The following is a 20,174-nucleotide window of genomic DNA, read 5'->3' as shown; positions in this document are numbered from 1 at the left end:
ATCATAAACAATCCAAAAATGTAAGGGAAAATAAGGATAAACACAATGTGGTAATGATTGATACAAGCTCACCTGACATTTGAGTAGCCTGCAGCCATGAAAGCCAGCTGTGCAGTGCGGGCCCGGATGCCAGCCAGACAGGTTACCACGATGGGTTCGTCCAGGCCTGGTTTGCTGAATCCTAGCTGGGAGGCAAACTCAGTTTCTGGCTGCAATATTGCTGGTCCAAGCCAAGGAACTGGAAGGAAGGAAAATATCAATAAGTCAGGGCATGTGTGATCTGTAGATGGTAATGAAAGGGAAGAAAGTTTGTGTTACATTCATGATTAATGAGTAAGGGTGTTAAGCACAAGCATGACTTACGTGCAAGGTTCTTGGACTCAGGGATCATGCCATCTTCTCTTAGCTCCTTGGGCATCCGTACATCAATGACAGTCACTTCCTTGGTGGCCACCTTGTCTTTCAGCTCGTCAAAGCAAATGTCTGAAACAATTAATAATTAATACCCATACTTCTCTGTGTACTTGATGTGTTAGAAGCACTAGAGGTAAAGCATGATGAACAGAACACACCTGGTGGGAGATTGATGGCTGAGTATCCCCGCAAAGCCTGGCGGCATAGCACTTGAATGGAGGGCGAGGTGGTCGTGACGGGCCTCACTGCCCTCAACACCACCATCGAAGCTCGGCTCGTCCACCACATCCTGCCACTACTGTACTCCGGTGTTGTGTGTCAGACGAAATCAAACATTGTACGGGATAGCTTTTGCAACAGCACTAAACTTCGGTTCGGCGAATCTGTGCTGGTTCTGGTTCTGTTAATCTTGCTCCTTCTGCACGTCTCCCAGTTCTGAGTTCATTCTCTTTATATATTGAAAATACATGTTTACTAATATTTTTCACTGTCCCCAACCCTCACTCGTTAAAAGATAGGATTTTACTTATGTATTTCTTCGCTCACTCCCCGTGAGCGAGGCGCACCTCACGAGCAAAATATCTCACCACCACGCCAATATACCATACTAATAACCTACTGTATTGACTACTCCCTACCAAAATACCAACACCACGCCAATACACTTCACCAACAACCTTTTACTGTATTATATATATATATATATATATATATATATATATATATATATATATATATATATATATATATATATATATATATACACATATATATCCGTATCACGCCAGTAACTACACTAACAACCTATCACAATATTGACCACCACTATTTGATTACTACTTCATGATTTCCACCAGCACACCATTCATTACACTCCCTCTACAACTACCAGTAACTTACTATTGTTACCATTAAGGGGGAAAATAATTAACCAGTCATTGCATCATCCAGTTTCATTAGTAGTTACATTTTCCTTCAACACACTCAAGATTACAATAAAGGCTGGCATTATTTGAGATAAAACACAGCTATCCATTCTTCTTGACACAGGTAAAACTCTCAGCTACTTATCCAAATAATGTTTACTCTGGCTTTTATGAGAAGCTTTCCTGTCTTCTCCCAGTCAAGTATATCTCCCTCACTACCATTTACAGAGAGGAAGAGAAAGTAACCAACAAAATGTTGACATTAAACATGAGTAAGCAGAACTTTCTCATCAAGATAGAGTGAACAGACTGTGTACTGTTTAACTTTTTGACTGCTGAAGTCAATGTGACCATAATTTTACAGAACAAAGGATTCTACTACAGGCATTGAAAGACTAACTAATCAACAGCTCCTTTTGCTACCAATGGCATCTTTCAAAATCATACTATAACCTGTCCCAAACCATTTTAGAAGCTTGGGGAGGAACCATAGCAGTCAAAAAGTTAAGAAGTGATGTTCTTGTACAAAAATCACCATCTTAACTTATTACTGTGAGCTAAGCTGAGTGTATGATCGGGAGGCGTGAGTCACACAGCTCTGGTGGCACATCAGCAGATAACAGCCTTGCAGGTACAGAACTCTCTTGCTAAAGAGGTCCCACAAGCACAAAGAATGGACGGAATTAATTAATGCTGAGCGGTAAATAGGCAGCACAGAAACAGGCCATTAATAATGCATATGTATATCAAAGAAATGTGTTATTGATTGCTAAGTGAAGGATTGAGCAGTGCATGAACATGGAATTTAATTCTATGGGATAATTTCAAAATGTTATTAAAAGGATTCTCAAGTATAAAATCAATTGAATAAAATGTGTCATGGGGGGGACATTAAATATCTTACAAATAATTCATGACTATAAAAATCAAAGATACAAAATTATAGCATTTGTGGAAAGCATATAAAAACCATACAAAAGTATTAAATCATAATTATAAAATAGCACCTTATTGTAATTGGCAAACATTAAAAAAAAAACCATACATATTACAAGAAACAGTTCCTCATCACCATTCTAAGAGTCAAAAGTTAATTCCAAACCATGTGAATACAATGTTACAATTACAGTGTTACAGCTTATAGCTATTTTGTTATAGTCTATGAGTCAGATAGTAAATTATTTCCTGCCTTATATCACCAACAGGTAACACTGAGGTGGCTCTCCAGGGAATCAGTCAAATGCTCCAAAAGACTGAAGGACAGAGCACAGATAGAAAATGTATAATGAGTAAGTATTGTCTTCTACCATACAATCTGTTGTTATTTTTCTCTACTAGCTTCTATATTCTAACTTTGTCTCTTTCCTGCACTTTAAGTGGTGATGGGGATTCACAAACATTGCATTATAGCAGACACAATATTACAAATTCAGACAAAAAGGCAATACAGTAACTTGAGATGAGATATTGAGCTTGAAAACATATAGTTGTTCAATTCCTATGATAAGTATTGTGATTCACTATAAAATGTCTTTCATATCTTATCAAAAGTTAAGGCTCCAGTACCACAGAGGAGAGTATATGCAAAATAGTTACATTAAAAGCTAGTGAGCAAAATACAACATAACAGTAATGCACAACATTGCAGCACTGATGAAAAAAAAACTTCCCCATTATAGTAGTGTTAACTTTACTTGCACCTATTTGTTTGTCAGCCAGAGATGTGCTTCTAGTTATCTGTGATACATGAAATATTATACATCTCTTAACACTAATGCCAATGAAGTCACCTTAATAGTCCACTAAAAGCCTGGAAGTGACAGGTACCAGTCAAGGCATATTTCAAATACCATTAGGGATCTACACAGCACATGACAAGGAGAAAAAAACAGAACAGATAAAAGTACAAACGAAACTTCTTAGAAAGATGAGAGGAGGTTAGATTCATCACTTGTAATGAAAAATTATTTGGCATCTTTATTTGTGTATCAGCCATTAAATGAGAGATCATTATTATGTTCTGCTGTGACTTTGTTAGTAACACTCAAGGTTAGTTCCACTTCATTATCACCAAAGCTACAACAGGCTAAGGAGCTTTACGATGGCCAGTATAAAGTGCCACAGTAGTCTACAATTACTCAAGAAAACAATTTGTGTAATGAACACAGCTTTGTGAGACAGACAGAAACCTGATGCTGTAAATATAGTCAGAGTTGTTATAGATATGTTTAGTTTCAATGATCAATTTCTCTTCCAAGTCAAGGGCTGCACAATTAGTGTTTCTCATATAACCTTCTTTGAGGCATCTTCATGTAATATCTGTACAGTGCGTGGTCATTAATGAATAATACATATACGTATACTAATGTGCTGCATCATGCAAGGCATCTGAATAATCAGTATTATTATTACTACAATTTTTCTTATGGTAAGGATGACGGTATGTCTAAAGAATACTACCACTGTATTCTCATTACAATGTAAAAAGAATAAAATGACCAGAGCAACTAAGAATGAATGCCTTTTTTCTATTGCCACAATGTGATATCTTGTTTGGCCCCCCTCCTTTAGCAGGGGATCTCAATCAGATATAGAGATATGGATTCATATTCAAAATGATGGTAACAAAAATTTTGACAGTATTAACACTGGTAATAAAAATAGATGCACTAGTTATTAAATATGTGTATGTAGCACAAGCACACATTCAGTTAATCAATCCTTATCATAATCTCAATTCTTTCACTGATCACATACAGCATGTTTGAATAAACTGAATAGCTTGAAGTTTGGAGAAGTGAGGAGAGCTATTTCGTAAGACTCTTGTTATGCATGAACATTGTATAATTATTCAAAGCAGAATTACACATTTGCCAGGACTGCTTCATATTCCTTGAGCTGCTTGACAAACCCGTCATTGGGGCGTACAAATGATCGCTTGGACTTGACAAACCTGAAGGCCTCATCAAAGCTCATGCCGTAGTGCCTCATGAGGTAGGCCATCACTATGGAGGCAGCACGGGACACCCCAGCATTGCAGTGCACCAACACACAACCCCCAGACACCACTGCTGAGTGGATGTAGTCACAACACTCATCCAGGATGTCAAGGATACGAAAGGAGGGTGTGTCAAAAGCCTCCTTGGTCTTATAAGTGAACCATCCTTCAAAAAGGTTAATGACTCCTGTAGCCACATTCAGGATGTGAGTGACCTTGTTGTTGGTGAGGATGTCCAAATCATGAGCCACATCCTGGGAGCCGAGGATCACCTTGTTCAAGATGAAGGTGTAACGAAGGTCAGGTTTGGTGTCCACCACAAACCCTGGATTGCTGGAGGACACGGAGGTCACTTTGCATGTGCCATCTGAGAAGAGTTCCTCCAGCCTGGAGTGGCCATCAGGAGTGGTGACCTGCGTCTGGGTGTGTCGCAGAGACCCTCGCTTGGCACTCAGCTGCTGTGCCAAACTCGACATGGCACTCAGAGTAGCACAATTGCAACAGTAATGGTAACTAGTGCCTTTGTTAGATGCACAGTGTGGTTTGAGGATTATGCATTTTCACAGTACACAATCAACAGATGTGCTGTTAAGGTTAATATTAGCACCAAAGTATATGAGTCACCTTTATTAATGAGCATTGAAGAAGAGCTACTGCCCATCTATTATCCGGAAAAGAAAGATATCACCTATGCATACCTCTCAGATGGTTTTTTCATAAATTTTTCCTCATGAAATAGCATATTTCAGATACACTGGATATGATTTATGCAAAAAAAAAAATATATATATATAAATAATAATAATGATGAAACATATACAGTATATACAATGAAAAGATCACTTAGCAATATAGATTTTTAGCAGCCAGCACAACAAGTTATACCATTCACTCCTGTGGAGACTGCCCTGAGTCATCTCCTTCCTCAGCAAACACATGAGGAGGATACTCTACGTCCAGAAGGAAGAGTCCATCAGGGGGAGCTACTGTTGCTTTTGAATTCCAGTTTCTCTGTGATGGATGGTCCAGCAAATGTTGCACATCCTCCAGGTTGAGGCATCTCTGTGCCACACCCACTAATACTCCAACTGTCCGCCGCACCTGCAATACACCAACATCCAGAAAACAATTGATGCTGCTCATGTAAACTGTATGTAAACTGTGGCAGTGATAAGTCATTCAGAGGCTACAGCACTCAGAGGTTACAGCAGCAAAACCCACCTGTCTGTAAAGGAAGGATTTCCCATGCACAGTCACATCCCAAAACTGGAGCTTAGAATATAGGGGATCCAGGGTTGGATCCAATAATGGTTGACCAGGTGTCACAGTGATCTGAAAAACACACATAATACTGTATGTCATGTGATGCTATCTAATCAGTATCAAAATCAACATCAATAGGAGTGCTATCATCCAAACATAAATTAAATGAATGCTCCAAGCTTCTGAAATATGTTATCTACACACTTACACTCTTTATTTCCCGCAAAGTTTCCCTTGGGATGCTGCCTTTGCTCTGCACATTGGCAAAGGAGGCAAAGTCGTGTACTCCCTCCAGCAGGCGGCAAACAGACTCCAGACGCTCAGCATCAAAGGGAGGTCTGTGGGGAAGCTGTCATGAGTAATATGCAAAGTGATGGAAAATTTCACTTTATATGTAGTGTATGATGGTACAATATTTTCTTATTGGTCATAATATTACTCATACATGATTATGTAACATTTAAAACTTAATGAGCTGTAAAGATTATTCTTTCCTCTGTTGTACAAGTTTTCTCTTCTTTTACAAGCTGATACCATGAAATATCAAGACATTTTGCACTGATGTTTTGTTACATGGATTCTCACACTATTTCACTCATTCAATTAAAAAAAAAAAAAAAAAAAAAATTTGTCACAGCTATACAAAATGTGGATTGACCAACTTACTGATCATAACTTTTTTATAGGTAGAAGAGAGATATATTACTACCAACAACAAACAGGTCATTCACCTGACAAGATAGAGTTTTCCTATCTCAGCAACTGGCATGAACTGTTCCAGGACAGCACGAGCACTACTTGCAGGCTCAGGAGTCACTGCCAGGCGATAGAGATACTTCCGTGACACTGCATCATAGCGTGCATGAAATGTGGATGGCACCAGGGTGGTCTTGTGAACTCTGTGGCAAGACAGGGGACTGCAGCAGTGGATGCTTAGGAGGTTGAACAGAAGGCTGCAAATTATGTTCTTGGGAGATGGAATGGAAAGATATACCAAACAGAGACTAGAGTGGTGGATGCATCACTCTAGTTTTGAAGGTATGGCTGACACCAAACAGAGAACAGAGTGGTGGATGCATCACTCTAGTTTTGAAGGTATGGCTGACACCAAACAGAGACTAGAGTGGTGGATGCATCACTCTAGTTTTGAAGGTATATCTGGAAAGGAGCACCTCAGATGCTGATGACCACAGCAATCCAAACTGATGCACAATAATACTATTCATAGATGGTTGTCAACCAATCTGCCACACCGGTCTTAGCTGGCTAGTTGCTAACCCATCTATATCTACTGCCATCTTTAATAATTCCTCACTGAAAGTTCATAAGCACCAAACACACACCTAATAATACCACAATCTTAAAAAGATTGAGAAAATACATTATGGAATACAAAAACAAAAACAGGAAACCTGGCTTCAGTAAATTTCCCATCAATTAAAAATCTTACCTAATTTCAGCATTAATTTTTTTAAAGAAGCGATTTAGCGTGTTCGTGACAGTGCTAGGCTCATAACATAACCCTTCACCTTGACACGACAAATCCACATGGGCTGTGTTACACACAGCATGAACACCTGCAAAAAATTTCTGAGTTATTGTATGTTTATCTGAAATTTCTATAAAATATATTGCTGAGACCCACTGTGCTGTGTGTATGAGTGACAGCCAGTCTACTCATCAATGTAAAGTTAATCACTGTAACATAAATTATGTTGGATACATTATGCAAACGTGATCAATAGTTATTTCCAAAACAATAATGTACATACAGCTGATTTAATTAAGTTATCAAGGCTTATATATAAAAACTGGTACCATGGTAAATTAACCTTGTACAACATATCGTAATTATTTTTCTTTCATTTAAGGCTTACTTAATCATGAGCAGAGTGCAGATAGTAGAATCTGCATTAAGCCAAAACAGTCAAGACATTTATCCCTTTCTTTTGGCTAACTCTCCTAGACCTGCAAGGAATCTGGCAACTAAGTAGGCTTATTTTTTTTCTATTATTATTTTTTGTTGTCCTTGACCAGCTTTCCCCTAAAAAAAAAAAAAAAAAAAAAAAAAAAAAAAAAAAAGACTCCTTCTTATCTAATAAAAGAAAGTGAATGATTAAAAAAAAAAACATCTGTTCAGCCTTTGTTTTTTAAGAAGGTTGGTACAGTAGCAGCACCAGCAGGTACTTACCAGTGTCAGTGCGGCTGGAGAAGTACAACTGTTCAATGCTCTCTGGCCTGAGGCGCTTTAGCCCCTTCTCCACAAGGCCACCAACGCTGACAAAAAGAGCCTCGTGCTCCTCTCTCTGCTTCTGGACACCCCTGAGGAGACCAACAGACAACACTTTCAACAACACTACCACTGTCACCAGCCATAACATCACAACACAACACAACACAAATTTGTCTTCATTCTGTGTTTTAGCTCTACTCTGTGAACTTTGCTTTGGTCAATTTTGTTTGAAGGTAAACTTTCTTAAATGCAAGTGGTCAGCACAGTGAATCTAAATATCTCAACTTTACTTTTTTGATGAATTCCTACATGAGAATTGCAACTTTTACCCAAAAAAATATAGAAAAAAAAATGTAGCATTTAATGTCAATCACCACTGTATTTCCAAACACTCCTAGTACTGGATCAACTATCAGGTATTTTTTTTGAGTATTAAATTGAACTTCTGCATTCAAATGTTGAAAAGTTCAACAATTAAGACGTTTGAGTATTGAGTCTCCACTGTATTAATGGAGGCAAGGAGCATCTCTTCACATTTACCTTTTAAGAGCATTGAATAAACCAGTGAGCAGACTACCATTAGCAACTGCAGAGACTGTGTTTGGCCATCACTAACCGTAGCATGGAGCCACAGTAACCAATATGCAGGAGATATCTTCTCATCGACATTGTCTTCTCTCACTCACTTTTATGCAAGGTCTGAAAGAACAGAGAACACTGGTTATTTTCTATAAGTTCAAGTCATGTGCAATATCAAAACTTGCATGTTATGTAGAACACACTTTCCTTAAAAATAAAAATCTTTTTGGGGAGGAGTCTGACATGGTTGTAATAGCTCCAGGAATGTGTTGTATCTTGGATATTTTTTTCCAAGTCCAATGAGCTTTGCATATCTCTCTCTCTCTCTCTCTCTCAACCACTGGCTCAATCAGCAGAATGATACGTGCTCACTTATATCTCCTTGATTCATCCAATGAAATCTGTCTTTTAATGATGTAATAGGTCATTGAACATAATTTACTTCAAGGCGTAAGTTATTTGCAGCCAATACCAATGTGTAGACATAGTGGCCACAGCATTCAACTGGCTACTCACAAGGATATTCAGTGTCACAATGGCAGCTGAGTACAGTGGATGCAAATTTAAGTATACTCCTAAATGGGTTGGAGGGTGGGGGAGGTTAGGTAAGGTTAAGTTAGTATTGTTAAGGGTGGCCAGGGGGATGGTGGCAAAGCCTGTCCTGTTTTCAAAACATCTGATGATGTACAGAGTAACTCATAGATGACTCCTCGAAGAGGCCAATTCAAGCCTGACTCCAGCACTGAAATACATGTCCTAGATCTTATGGTCATGGGGTCAAACCTGTGATTGAGGCTCCCTACTTCTGCAATGTAATCAAACCTTTGCTCTTCCTCTTTCCATAAATCATCTAACTTTCTTTCAAACCCAAGAACTGATTCAGCATTTATCATACTGTTTGGGAGGCTATTCCACACATCCATCACTCTATTACAGAAGGAATACTTTCTGATGTTTTATCTTGCTCTTTGCTTGGATATTTTCTTTCCATGTCCTTATGTTTCCAATCGTTGCTACATCTTAAACAAGCCTTCACATACATCTCTGTTGTACAGTCCACTGATAACTTTAAAGATTTCCACTTTATCTTCTCTTGATCTCTGATATGCCAAAGTTGGTAGATCTCATTTCTTCAGCCTTTCTTCATAGGAGAGATCTTTCAGGCCTGGTACCAATTTTGTTGCCCTTCACTGAACCCTTTCAACAGCCTCCATATTTTTTTTCTTGTAGGGAGATCACACCTGATTGGCATATTCAAGGTGTGATCAAATCAATGCCACATACAAAGATTTAAATACTTCCTTATCAATGGCAATGAATGTCCTTATTAACCTAACCATCATGTTCCTTTTATTTATTTTTTTCCACAAAATGTTCACTGAAATATGTCCTGGTTGATCTTTACTCCTAATTCTTTCTCTACTTAAATTTGGTTCAGATCTTCATCCATAGTATACTGAAATATATCTGTATTTGTTTTACCAATCCTCATCAAATTGCATTTCTTGTGATGGAATCTCAATAGCAATTTCCTTGACCATTATTCATTTATTGTATTAGGATCTTCTCGTAATTTCCTACAATCACTCTCATCCTTTATCATTGTGAATACTTTGGTATCATCTGCATTCAAAAACATCTCACTATTCAGCACTATTTCAGGGAGGTCATTAATATACATAGCAAACAAGAGAAGACCAACAAGCACCCCAGGTAGCTATTGCACTTATTACTTCCATCTAGTCTGAACTCGTACCATTTACAATTACCCACTGTTTTCTTCCTCCAGGAAAATCCAAAATCCACTCCAAGATATTATCTCCTACATTGAAACTCTTTTATTTTCTCCAATTGTCTATGAGGTACTGTATCAAATGCCTTCTTAAAAATAATCACGATAAGCAACATTCACAACTCCTCCTTCATCTAATATACTTGTCCATTTTTCCATTACAGTTTTCAGTTGAAGCACTGTTGAACATCCACTCATACAGCCATATTGCTTCCTCGTGATATGCTAATTTTTCTTAAGATGATAAATCATTTATTATATAAATATGGTCTCCATTAATTTACAAATTACAGAAGTCAGACCAACTGGTCTATAATTTTCTGAGTCCTTTCTATCCCCCTTCTTGTGTAGTGCAGTAATATTTGCAGTCTTCCAATCCTTGGGCAATTTCCCTGCTTTATTGATAAATTAAATATAATTTGTAATGGACATGTTATTTCATTCCTTGTCACTTTGATTATCTTAGGATGAAAGCCTTCTGGACCTGGTGCCTTGTCCCTTCTTAAATTATCATTAGCAAGTTTAACATTTTCACAAGTAAACTGTATTTGTGTTAACATGGAAACATCCTTCATCTGCATACTTGGTACTTCTCCCCCGGGTTCCCTAGTGAAAACTGTATTAAAGAACTGTGCTAACATCGTGGCTTTCTTTAGATTATCCTGTGTTTCTGCTGTTTCTTTCTTGTTCATATACAAATTTCTTATACCAGCTGTAGTTTTTGTCTTTGACTGTACATATTTCCAAAATATTCTTGGATTTGATTTAACATTTTTTGGAAATTACTTTCTCATTACTTTTCACCACCCTCCTTGTTTCTCGTCTAATCTAGTTGTTGAGTTGCCTGTTCATACTCCAAATCCACCAGGCTGTACTCTCTTGTATTGTTTTCTCCTGCCTCATTCATTCTCTTCAGTCTCATCTAGTCTCTGTTTTTTCTTAATCTTAGATCACAATTTCTTATTCATCGTCAAATCTTGATTTGTTTTTTCCTAAACCTTTCCTGACTTACAAACTCCCTTTTCGGAATGCAATCATCGATAGCTTCCTGGGATTTCTTTTTTAAGTTATCCCATATCACCTCTACATCTTAGTAATTAAGATATCCAACCCACTTTATGGATAATAATCTAGTTTACTGTAGTCTGCTTTTTCATATAAGTACACATGTTTTTATACTTTTCCTTCTGTTGTTCTATATTACACTTGAACTGCACACAGCCATGGTCATTTCTTCCTAGCATGCTTCCAATTTTAATGCTCTCTATAAGTAAATCATCATCTGTAAATATCAAATCAAGAGTATTTCTAGCATTTTTTCCTCTAAACCTTGTAATTTCTGTAATATGTTGAAGAAAGAAATAGTCACAAACTTTTTCAATAGAGTTTAATCTTAAATTATTATTTCTATGACAACAAGTTAAGTTTTCTTATTTTATATTATGCAGATTAAAATCTCCCACTATTAATTTATGCCCTGTGTCATATTCACTGATTTCTTGTAGCAACCTTAACATTCCTTCATTATTTTCCAATTGACTTTAAGACTCCTGTACATACATACATACCAGCAACACATCAAATTCACCTTTAATTTTTTTTACAATATATTCACAAAGTTAATTTTTAAGCCCTATTAAGCCATGTTGGATATTACTTTTAATATATAACAACAAATCCCTTCCCAATTCCTCCTGCAACAGATTTTTTATCGTACATCCAGTAGTTATCAATCTTATATTCCACTTTTTACTCTTTCAAATCTAAAATATTTAGGTTTTACTTCTTGAATAGCAATTACACTAGGAGGTGTTTGTTCTTCGCATATTCTTGCTTTAAGTTAATCAATCTTAGTTTTATCAATTGTAAAAAATTGCCAAATTAGATGATACATGAATGAAATCTAAAAAATTATCTGAGAGTTTAGTAAAGCTCACCATATCCTGCTTCCCTCCCATAATGGGCATTGATTCCTCTAAAATAGTATGGGGGACATGAGGGTGTTAAGCAATTGTAGCCAGCCAAACAGCTGGAGAATCTTTTTTTATTTGCTAATTTCCAAGCCATTTTAAGGCCACATGCAGTGTATTTTAAGCCATTTCAATCTAATTATGCTAGTTGAAATTTAACAATGTCTCCTACTATTTATTTATTTATTTTTTTTTTTTTGTCTGTGCTGACATGAGTAATATACCGGTAGTAGTATGTACTGTACATATAACTACATATATATTAATATATATACTGGGAAAACAAAATAGTAATGGACAACTTACCACGAAAAAGCAACCGCAACTGCAATAGTAACACACACACACACACACACACACCGCGTAGTGTAGTGGTTAGCACACTCGACTCACAATCGAGAGGGCCGGGTTCGAGTCCTGGTAAGCGGCGAGGCAAATGGGCAAGCCTCTTAATGTGTGGACCCTGTTCACCTGGCAGTAAATAGGTACGGGATGTAACTCGAGAGGTTGTGGCCTCGTTTTCCCAGTGTGTGTTGTGTGTGATGTGGTCTCAGTCCTACCCGAAGATCGGTCTATGAACTCTGAGCTCGCTCCGTCCGTAATGGGGAAGACTGGCTGGGTGACCAGCAAGCAACCGAGGAGGAGGAGGTGAATTACACACACACACACACACACACACACACACACACACACACACACACACACAATAATGATAATAATACTGCTACGAGGGCGACGACAACAACTATTACTGCTGCTACTACTACCACTACTTTAACTCTCACACACTTCTATTCCTCATTCCAACCTCCTACAATAATTTATTAACTTCGTTATAAGGAAATACGTGGAAATGAGCGTAAATCCTGAAATCTAAGGTAAATATGAACGAGAAGGGGCTGTCTGTGACTTTTTGGGTCCGAGGACGTTTAGATGGGCACTATGAACGGGCACATAACCATCACCATATTCAACTTTTTTGGGAGGATCATTTATCTATTTATGAAGTTCATTCTGGCATTCCTTCACTGTCTGAGTTTGGAAACACAAAGGGGTTAAGTTAAATACTTACTTACAGAGCTGGAAAGAAGATGGGAGAGTTTTTGTTTGAAGCCGTATTTTTACGATATTTACGTAATGTAAATAATTTTGAAAATCACGAAAAGAAACAAAGCGCCCACACTGAAATGTACTACATTTTCTGGTATGGCAAAAAGTTTAAATAACGCACAAATTATAATAATTTAATCGGGTAGAGTAATAAGAGCATGCGATCCACTTGACTGTCTGCAAGTCTCACCAACGGCACTACAAAAACATTGTAATATCGAGAGGTAAAACTCAGCCAGACTAAGTAATATTACATTTTCTGAAGAAGATCATTTTTCGCTTTCCAGCGAAATACAGAAAAAACGAATGTCTTGTCGCATAAAGAAAATAATGTTTTTACCTTCGGCACCATAATTACGTTAAATTGGAAAATACTACTGTAAGGACTTGATTTCGTAAGATATTATTACTTGGAGCGTGTTTCTCATATTTTTGAAGTCTTATATGAAGTACCAAAACAATCCTGGGCGTGCTGAATAAAAAGAGTTATAATTTACAAAGTGGCATTAATGTTATATTTCTGATATAAAAGACAGTTAGACTCGATCTTAATATGTTTTAAGACTTGCTATACCATGCTAATGATGACTCAAATATCAAAATAATGTCAACTCAATTAATAGAAAGAAACCAAATGCTGCTTTAGCGCATTTTTTATTTATTTATTATTATTATTAATTTTTTTTTTACGCCCTTGTTTGGTAGTGATGGGCGAACCGAGTACTTTCTGCAAACCGAGTATTTCGGTATTGATTACACTGTGAAACCGAGTAAACCGAGTACGAAATGATTACTTTTCACTAACCTAACTTAACGTAAGGGAGAGAATCGTGTAAGAAAACTAATCTCTTGGTGTAGTTAGACTGATGTTTTTAACTTCTTCAGTACAAGGTAGGCCGTATATCATGAGACCATGTTTCACTTGACTGTCAATGTTGTTATAATATGAGAATGTGAATTATGTGCATGCACTTATAGTTGACATTAGCAGATAATTTCTTTCTTGATATAACTAAAATAGAGAAAAATAATAGTATAATGGATATAGAATGCCAGAAGCTTATCATAGTGGGGCTCAGCGTCACGGGTCTCCACCCTCCCTGCCTCTACCTCCTTACTCCTCTCTTCTTCCTTTAACTCCTTACCCCTCCTCCATCCACTTCCCTCTCTCTCTCTCTCTCTCTCTCTCTCTCTCTCTCTCTCTCTCTCTCTCTCTCCTTTCCTAAAGGTCATGTCATATTACTTGACCCTGTTTTATTCCACTTCGACCAATAGAGTTGCCTCCTTTTCGCGCCTTCACTTTCCTTCCAATCTCCCCATTGATGAGAGAGAGAGAGAGAGAGAGAGAGAGAGAGAGAGAGAGAGATGTCCGTCACCCCACCCTCTCTCTCTCTCTCTCTCTCTCTCTCTCTCTCTCTCTCGTGTATGTGTGTTTTTATTGTGGGTAACGTCTCTACCCGTCTTTATTTATTAGGCATCACAAGGTGTGAAGGCAGCTGCCCCCGCCTTGCCGCAGCCTGCTGTGACGTAGTACAACCTGTGTGTGTGTGTGTCAGGAGACGGCTGGCTGATATGATGCTAACGCTGCCAACGGAAACTGCGAAACTGGCTAACTGCTAGTGGTGGGCAAGTAATACCGGTACCAGCCTTAACGGTACTGTACCCCATAACGAAAGATAAAGGCAACACACACACACACACACACACAGTCTCAGTCCTATCCGAAGATCGCTCTATGTGACACACACACACACACACACACACACACACACACACACACACACACACACACAGTCCTATCCGAAGATCGCTCTATGACACACACACACACACACACACACACACACACACACACACACACACACAGCCACTTTCCCCTCCAACACCCTCCAGCTGGGAGCTGGGTGTCAGTGGTTCCAGCTGGTGGGCTCCCTCATAACGAAAGATAAGGCAACACACACACACACACACACACACACACACACACACACACACACACACACACACACACACCAACCCACTCCCACGGGCCTGGAGCCAGGTATCGGCCTGGGTCCAGCCGGGGATGGGGGGTCGGCCTTCCCTTGATGACGTCACATTTATTCGTTACGCAAATCATTTTGAAACTGAGGATTCCCAAAAAGGCAGCTGGACACGAATGTTATAAAAATTCTGACTCGTTATCAATCGAAACTAACTTCTAAAGTACAAAAACATTGCCAAGAAAAGGAATAATAAAAATAGCTCAAAAATATACTAAATAAAGTATTAGAACTTCGACTTGCTTAAACACAATTTCAAAGCCCACCAATTTCATTCAACTGAATCGATAACGTTTTTCAAAAATTATGACTATCATTTCGATATATCAAAACCTGGCAACTCGCCCTATTAGAAAAAATAATATTTAAAAATGACGTTGTTTACAATATTAACAGGACTACATATCATTCTTAAAGTCCACATCTTTAACTTCTCAGGAGCCTTGCACACTTTTCTCATGATAAACCATCTTTTGAAAACACAAACACTTCGCTACAACCTCAAATAAAAAATCACAGATAGCGGAGGTAAAAATTTTAGCGTATTTTGGCCCTCCCATTCAAGTCATAAACACCCTCTACATCACCGTACTTCACTCAACTCAAGCATGGAAGACACGTAAAACACTGCGAACTATCATTAGAAACCCTTAAAAGGCACTTGTGACTCGAAATAAATGAACTGAGACAAATATAAATAATAGTGGAAGTCGAGCATCTGGGACCGGCATTTTGGGCGGGAGCTGGTGATGACGTCACAGCCTGGGGCTCGTGACGTCATGGGTAGGCCCGCTTCTTCTCACTGAGCCTCCATAGCACACAAATCAGGTAATTGCGGGTATATCTCAACAACTGACATGAAAGATTAGGCCTATGGGTCCACTTTGTGACCTGTCTGGCCTGTAATGAGTGAGAGATGAGGCAGATAATGGCTGAGAGAGAGCGGCGGGTCAGGGATCGGTTTGTTTACGTTTTCAAGATTTGAATTATTTGGTTTTATAAGTATGTGCAGGTGTTAGTTCACTGATATGTTGTCCTGGAGGTTACCAACGTTAGGTTATGACATGGCACCACCGTGAAATGATGAGTTACACCAATATATTACTTACGTTAGCCAAAGACTGCTCGGTGGCGGCTGTCCGTGTCACTAGCAGGCACCCACACTCCACTTTGTGTCCTCAACCAAGTTTAATTAGTTAACCTCTGAATACTGAGAGGCTACACACACACAATATTCTCTTCGCTACTAAAGATATCACTATCTTCATCTCCACCACTCACTGTCCCTCACGGCAAGCGCCTTGTCCTGCCAAGTGCAGTGCGGTTCTCCGACTGGTGGGCAAGTTCCGGTACCAGTACCAGCCTTAACGGTACTGTACCGGTAAATAGCCGAAACGGTACTGAACAAATTGTATACAGCGTGGAGGTGGCTCAAGGCGAACGGTGATGGGTAAGACGGTAACACTGAGTCATTCTCACTCTCGGTACCGCTCCACACTGGTACCGACTGGCTGCCCTGGCGCGTCGGCGCTGTCTCGGTAGCTCGGCGAGACGCGTCTGTACTGGTACGACTGAATGTGCCGGCATCATTTCCGGTACCGCTTGACGCTTGTACCGTCTAGCGTCTGTGCCGGGACTCTGCTGCTTCCTACCGCTAAGAATGAATAATGTGTCGGCACCACTCGGCGGATCGGTGGCCGGGACGGGTGGCGGTCTGGCGGACTGGCGTCTGGCGGTGCAGTAACACTGCAGTTGGCCGGCATTTTACCATTGCATTTCTACTTAAACTACTACTGCTGCTGCTGCTGCTACATACCACTCAATTCATACCATTACGAATTTTTTTTTTTTTCATGTTAGTTTGCTATAATTTAGGTATTTCCCATCAGTTTTAAAAGGGAACCACAATATATTATGAAGACGGCCGTGTGTCTTTTATTTATATATTTATTTTAATTTTCTTTTTTACAAAAATATTTATGAAAGAGCTGTGTGATTTGCTTTATGTAGATAGAAATGATAAATGCTAGATATTTAAATTGGCAATTTCCAATACACACACACACACACACACACACACACACACACACACACACGTGTGTGTGTGTACCGGTAGTATCGGTAACGGTTTCTTTTGTACCGGTACTGAAATTAGCGGTACTTGCCCACCACTACTAACTGCCAACTGTGAACTGACTGAGTAAGCCTACTCGTCGTGTACTCGTACAGGTCTCTCTTTCCTTCACCCAAGCCCGTGTGTTGGACTGTTGGCACTGTTAGGCTTGTTCTTAGGAATTGGACTATTCCATTAATGTCTGGGTGGTTGTGCGGCATGCACCGCCTTCTTCCCCAACAAAATACCGAAAAAAATCTTTACTCTTTAGTTTGAAGGCCTGTATTACATTTTCAACGCATAAATTGAACATGTAATTGAATTATGAAAACCGAGTAAACTGAGTAGTACTCACTCAAATCCAAAAACCGAGTAAACCGAGTACTACTCGGACCAAAACTGCCATCCCTACTGTTTGGTAACTCCAAATCTTCGGATTCCGGCTACTCCCACACGGCCTATACCCTCCATCTCCCCCTCATTTACCTCTTCCTACACACACATATATACAAATGCACAGAAACCCTGATATATTGCGCTTTTTTTTGTAATGGGAAGTGTAGTAAGCGGCCCAGCAGGCAGGGCCGTTTCTAGCCAGCAGGTCAGGATGGGAGGAGCTTGACAGGGGGGTCGGCAGCAAGTGATTGGGCGACTGGTAGATCGGAAACGAGGCGGGGGAGGGGTGCTGCCAAGGATACCGTGGTGTGTGGTGTGGTATGGTATGGTATGATATGGTGTGGTGTGATGTGGTGGTGTCGTGTGCTGTGATATGTTATGATGTGGTTTTAACACTATTATACCACAAATTGAACTGTGTGTGTGTGTGTGTGTGTGTGTGTGTGTGTAGGCGGAACTTAGCAATGGTCGGGCGACCAGGCGAATGGCAGATCGAGGCGGGTTGGGGCGGGAACCCAATGATATTGGTGTGGAGGTGTGATGTGGTATTAACGTGCTGCACTGCTGACCGTGTCACTCTCCTGTGTGTATAGTTGTATGTGTTTCGAGCGGTGCTCATAGTGTCGATCCTGTCTCCATATCTTCAATTATCTAATTTTTCTTTAGAGGTACGTATGTACATTATGTGCTGCAACCACTTTAATTATTATTTAATGCATTCCACTTTTCCACCGTTCTATGTGGAAAACTTTTTTTTATTACAATATCCTTCACACACTGCCATTCCTAATCTTCTTTACATGTCCTCTTGTCTTTCCAGCTTCTGTGTGTGTGTGTGTGTGTGTGTGTGTGTGTGTGTGTGTGTGTGTGTGAGCGAGCAATGGTCGGACGATCTGGCGGATGGCAGATCGCGGAGGGATAGGGCGAGAAGCCGTCAGGCCAGTGATATTGCATATTGATATGAGGGTGTGATATGGTATTAACATGCTGCATTGCTACCTGTTTCACTGCCATGTGTGTGTGTGTGTGTGTGTGTGTGTGTGTGTGTGTGTGTGTGTGTGTGTGTGTGCGACTGCATGTGTACGTGTGTCCAGAGAGAGAGAGAGAGAGATGTGGGAAGGGACAAACATCGAGTCACCAGTATAAAGGAAAACAACAAAAATTAAAAACACAACTGCACCATATCTTCATCTTATCTGACAACAATATTAGTAGTAGTTGTAGCAATACAGCACATGGGCACATTCCTTTAAAATAAATTGGAGGGACATAAGAGAAGGGGCGATGCAAAGCCAGGAAAGGTGAAGGGAACAAATCATCAGAGCTGAGACTATCTCCCCCAGCCGCGGCAATTTCTTAAAAAAAGAAAAATGGTGGTAAAAGTACAGAATAGGACCTCCCCCTTTTTCCTCCATCCCATCCCCCCATCTGTCCCAGCAAGCTTGGGGGACTGTAGCAAATCGGGAGTTTTAGGGGGAGGGGGGAGCTAAAAGAGGGGAGATATGGCTATCCGAAAAAAAAAAATCTAAGAACAAAAACAACCGTTTTTAAGGAAAAGTTTGAAAAATTAAAACACTGATGGATAATTTTCGCTGAAATTATCCTAACCTAACATATAACCTGCTAGGCGGGGGGTTGCGTCCCCCAGACCCGTCCCTAAACTATCCTATCCTAACCTAACCTTACCGGCCCCGGAATATTAATTTAATTAATATGGCCTTAAAAAAGCCGTCCCCACATTGAAAACATCACAGACATGTTGTCTAGTAAGTATTCTATCACCTTGCATGGTTGTTTCAATGTTTAGAAAAGAGGTGCCATTCTTTACTTTTTCCAAAGTGGTCTGTTTTGTTCAAAGTTGATATGCGACTTTGCTTGGTTCAACTTTTCAAAACGTTTGCGATTTTCCGACTTTGCGACTTCGAAATTTAAGGTGTGGCAAAGTTGCAGCAAAGTCGTAAGTCGGTGCCACAATCCCCAGCTCTGCAAATCATACTGTATCCCTCAGTCTAAAAATTCCGAAGGAAATGTCTCCCACATCTCGCCTACAATTCCATGCCTCCCAGTCACGGATCCTATGCCGTGTTTCCTCTACCCCATGCTCACTACTGCCAGAAAACCTTTGGATGAGTAAACCAAATAATATGGCATCTAATCTTAATAAAAGTTACTTCATTTTATGGAATGCTCTCCCACCCTTACGCCTTTGCTGTCTCAAGCCCCTGCCATCCCTGCTTACCTGCTGGTAGAGGCTGGGGAGCGGCATGCGGGACATGTGACCTAACCAGCAGACGACACCCAAACAGCTGATCTCCGCCATGACATCCGGAAATGACGT

The 20,174-nt window shown here is 39.7% G+C and overlaps 3 protein-coding genes across 7 annotated transcripts in view; all 3 read right to left on the bottom strand.

Annotated features, from left to right (window-relative positions):
* The window catches only part of LOC123509941 (rhodanese domain-containing protein CG4456-like), a 1,958-nt gene extending 1,196 nt beyond the window's left edge, over window positions 1-762 (bottom strand). Inside the window, exons 1-3 of the mRNA XM_045264583.1 lie at window positions 573-762; window positions 364-483; window positions 73-238 (exon numbers count right to left, since the gene is read on the bottom strand). Coding sequence (XP_045120518.1) covers window positions 73-238; window positions 364-483; window positions 573-702 — 416 coding nt within the window. The 5' untranslated portion in view covers window positions 703-762. The remainder of the gene's footprint in view (window positions 1-72; window positions 239-363; window positions 484-572) is intronic.
* Window positions 763-1,352: 590 nt separating this feature from the next.
* Window positions 1,353-4,965, bottom strand: LOC123509939 (dual specificity protein phosphatase 19-like). The gene has a single exon (XM_045264581.1). The coding sequence runs from the start codon at window positions 4,812-4,814 to the stop codon at window positions 4,203-4,205; it is 612 nt and encodes a 203-aa protein (XP_045120516.1). The 5' UTR covers window positions 4,815-4,965; the 3' UTR covers window positions 1,353-4,202.
* On the bottom strand, window positions 4,951-20,174 carry LOC123509937 (tRNA pseudouridine synthase-like 1). 5 transcript variants are annotated; one of them, XM_045264574.1, is made up of 8 exons: window positions 20,076-20,174; window positions 8,451-8,533; window positions 7,793-7,923; window positions 7,052-7,178; window positions 6,333-6,500; window positions 5,810-5,939; window positions 5,560-5,670; window positions 4,951-5,439 (listed from the first exon to the last, which is right to left on the bottom strand). In XM_045264574.1, exons 2-8 carry the CDS (start codon window positions 8,501-8,503, stop codon window positions 5,227-5,229), a joined length of 933 nt encoding a protein of 310 aa, XP_045120509.1. In that variant the 5' UTR covers window positions 8,504-8,533; window positions 20,076-20,174; the 3' UTR covers window positions 4,951-5,226. The 5 variants fall into 5 exon arrangements, with proteins under 5 accessions (XP_045120509.1, XP_045120510.1, XP_045120508.1 ...); XM_045264575.1 differs by lacking the exon at window positions 20,076-20,174 and adding an exon at window positions 16,437-16,828; XM_045264573.1 differs by lacking the exon at window positions 20,076-20,174 and adding an exon at window positions 13,248-13,470.

The sequence above is a fragment of the Portunus trituberculatus genome, chromosome 27, assembly GCF_017591435.1.
Source record: "Portunus trituberculatus isolate SZX2019 chromosome 27, ASM1759143v1, whole genome shotgun sequence".
NCBI lineage: Eukaryota > Metazoa > Arthropoda > Malacostraca > Decapoda > Portunidae > Portunus > Portunus trituberculatus.
This window is presented reverse-complemented; position numbering and strand designations above follow the sequence as displayed.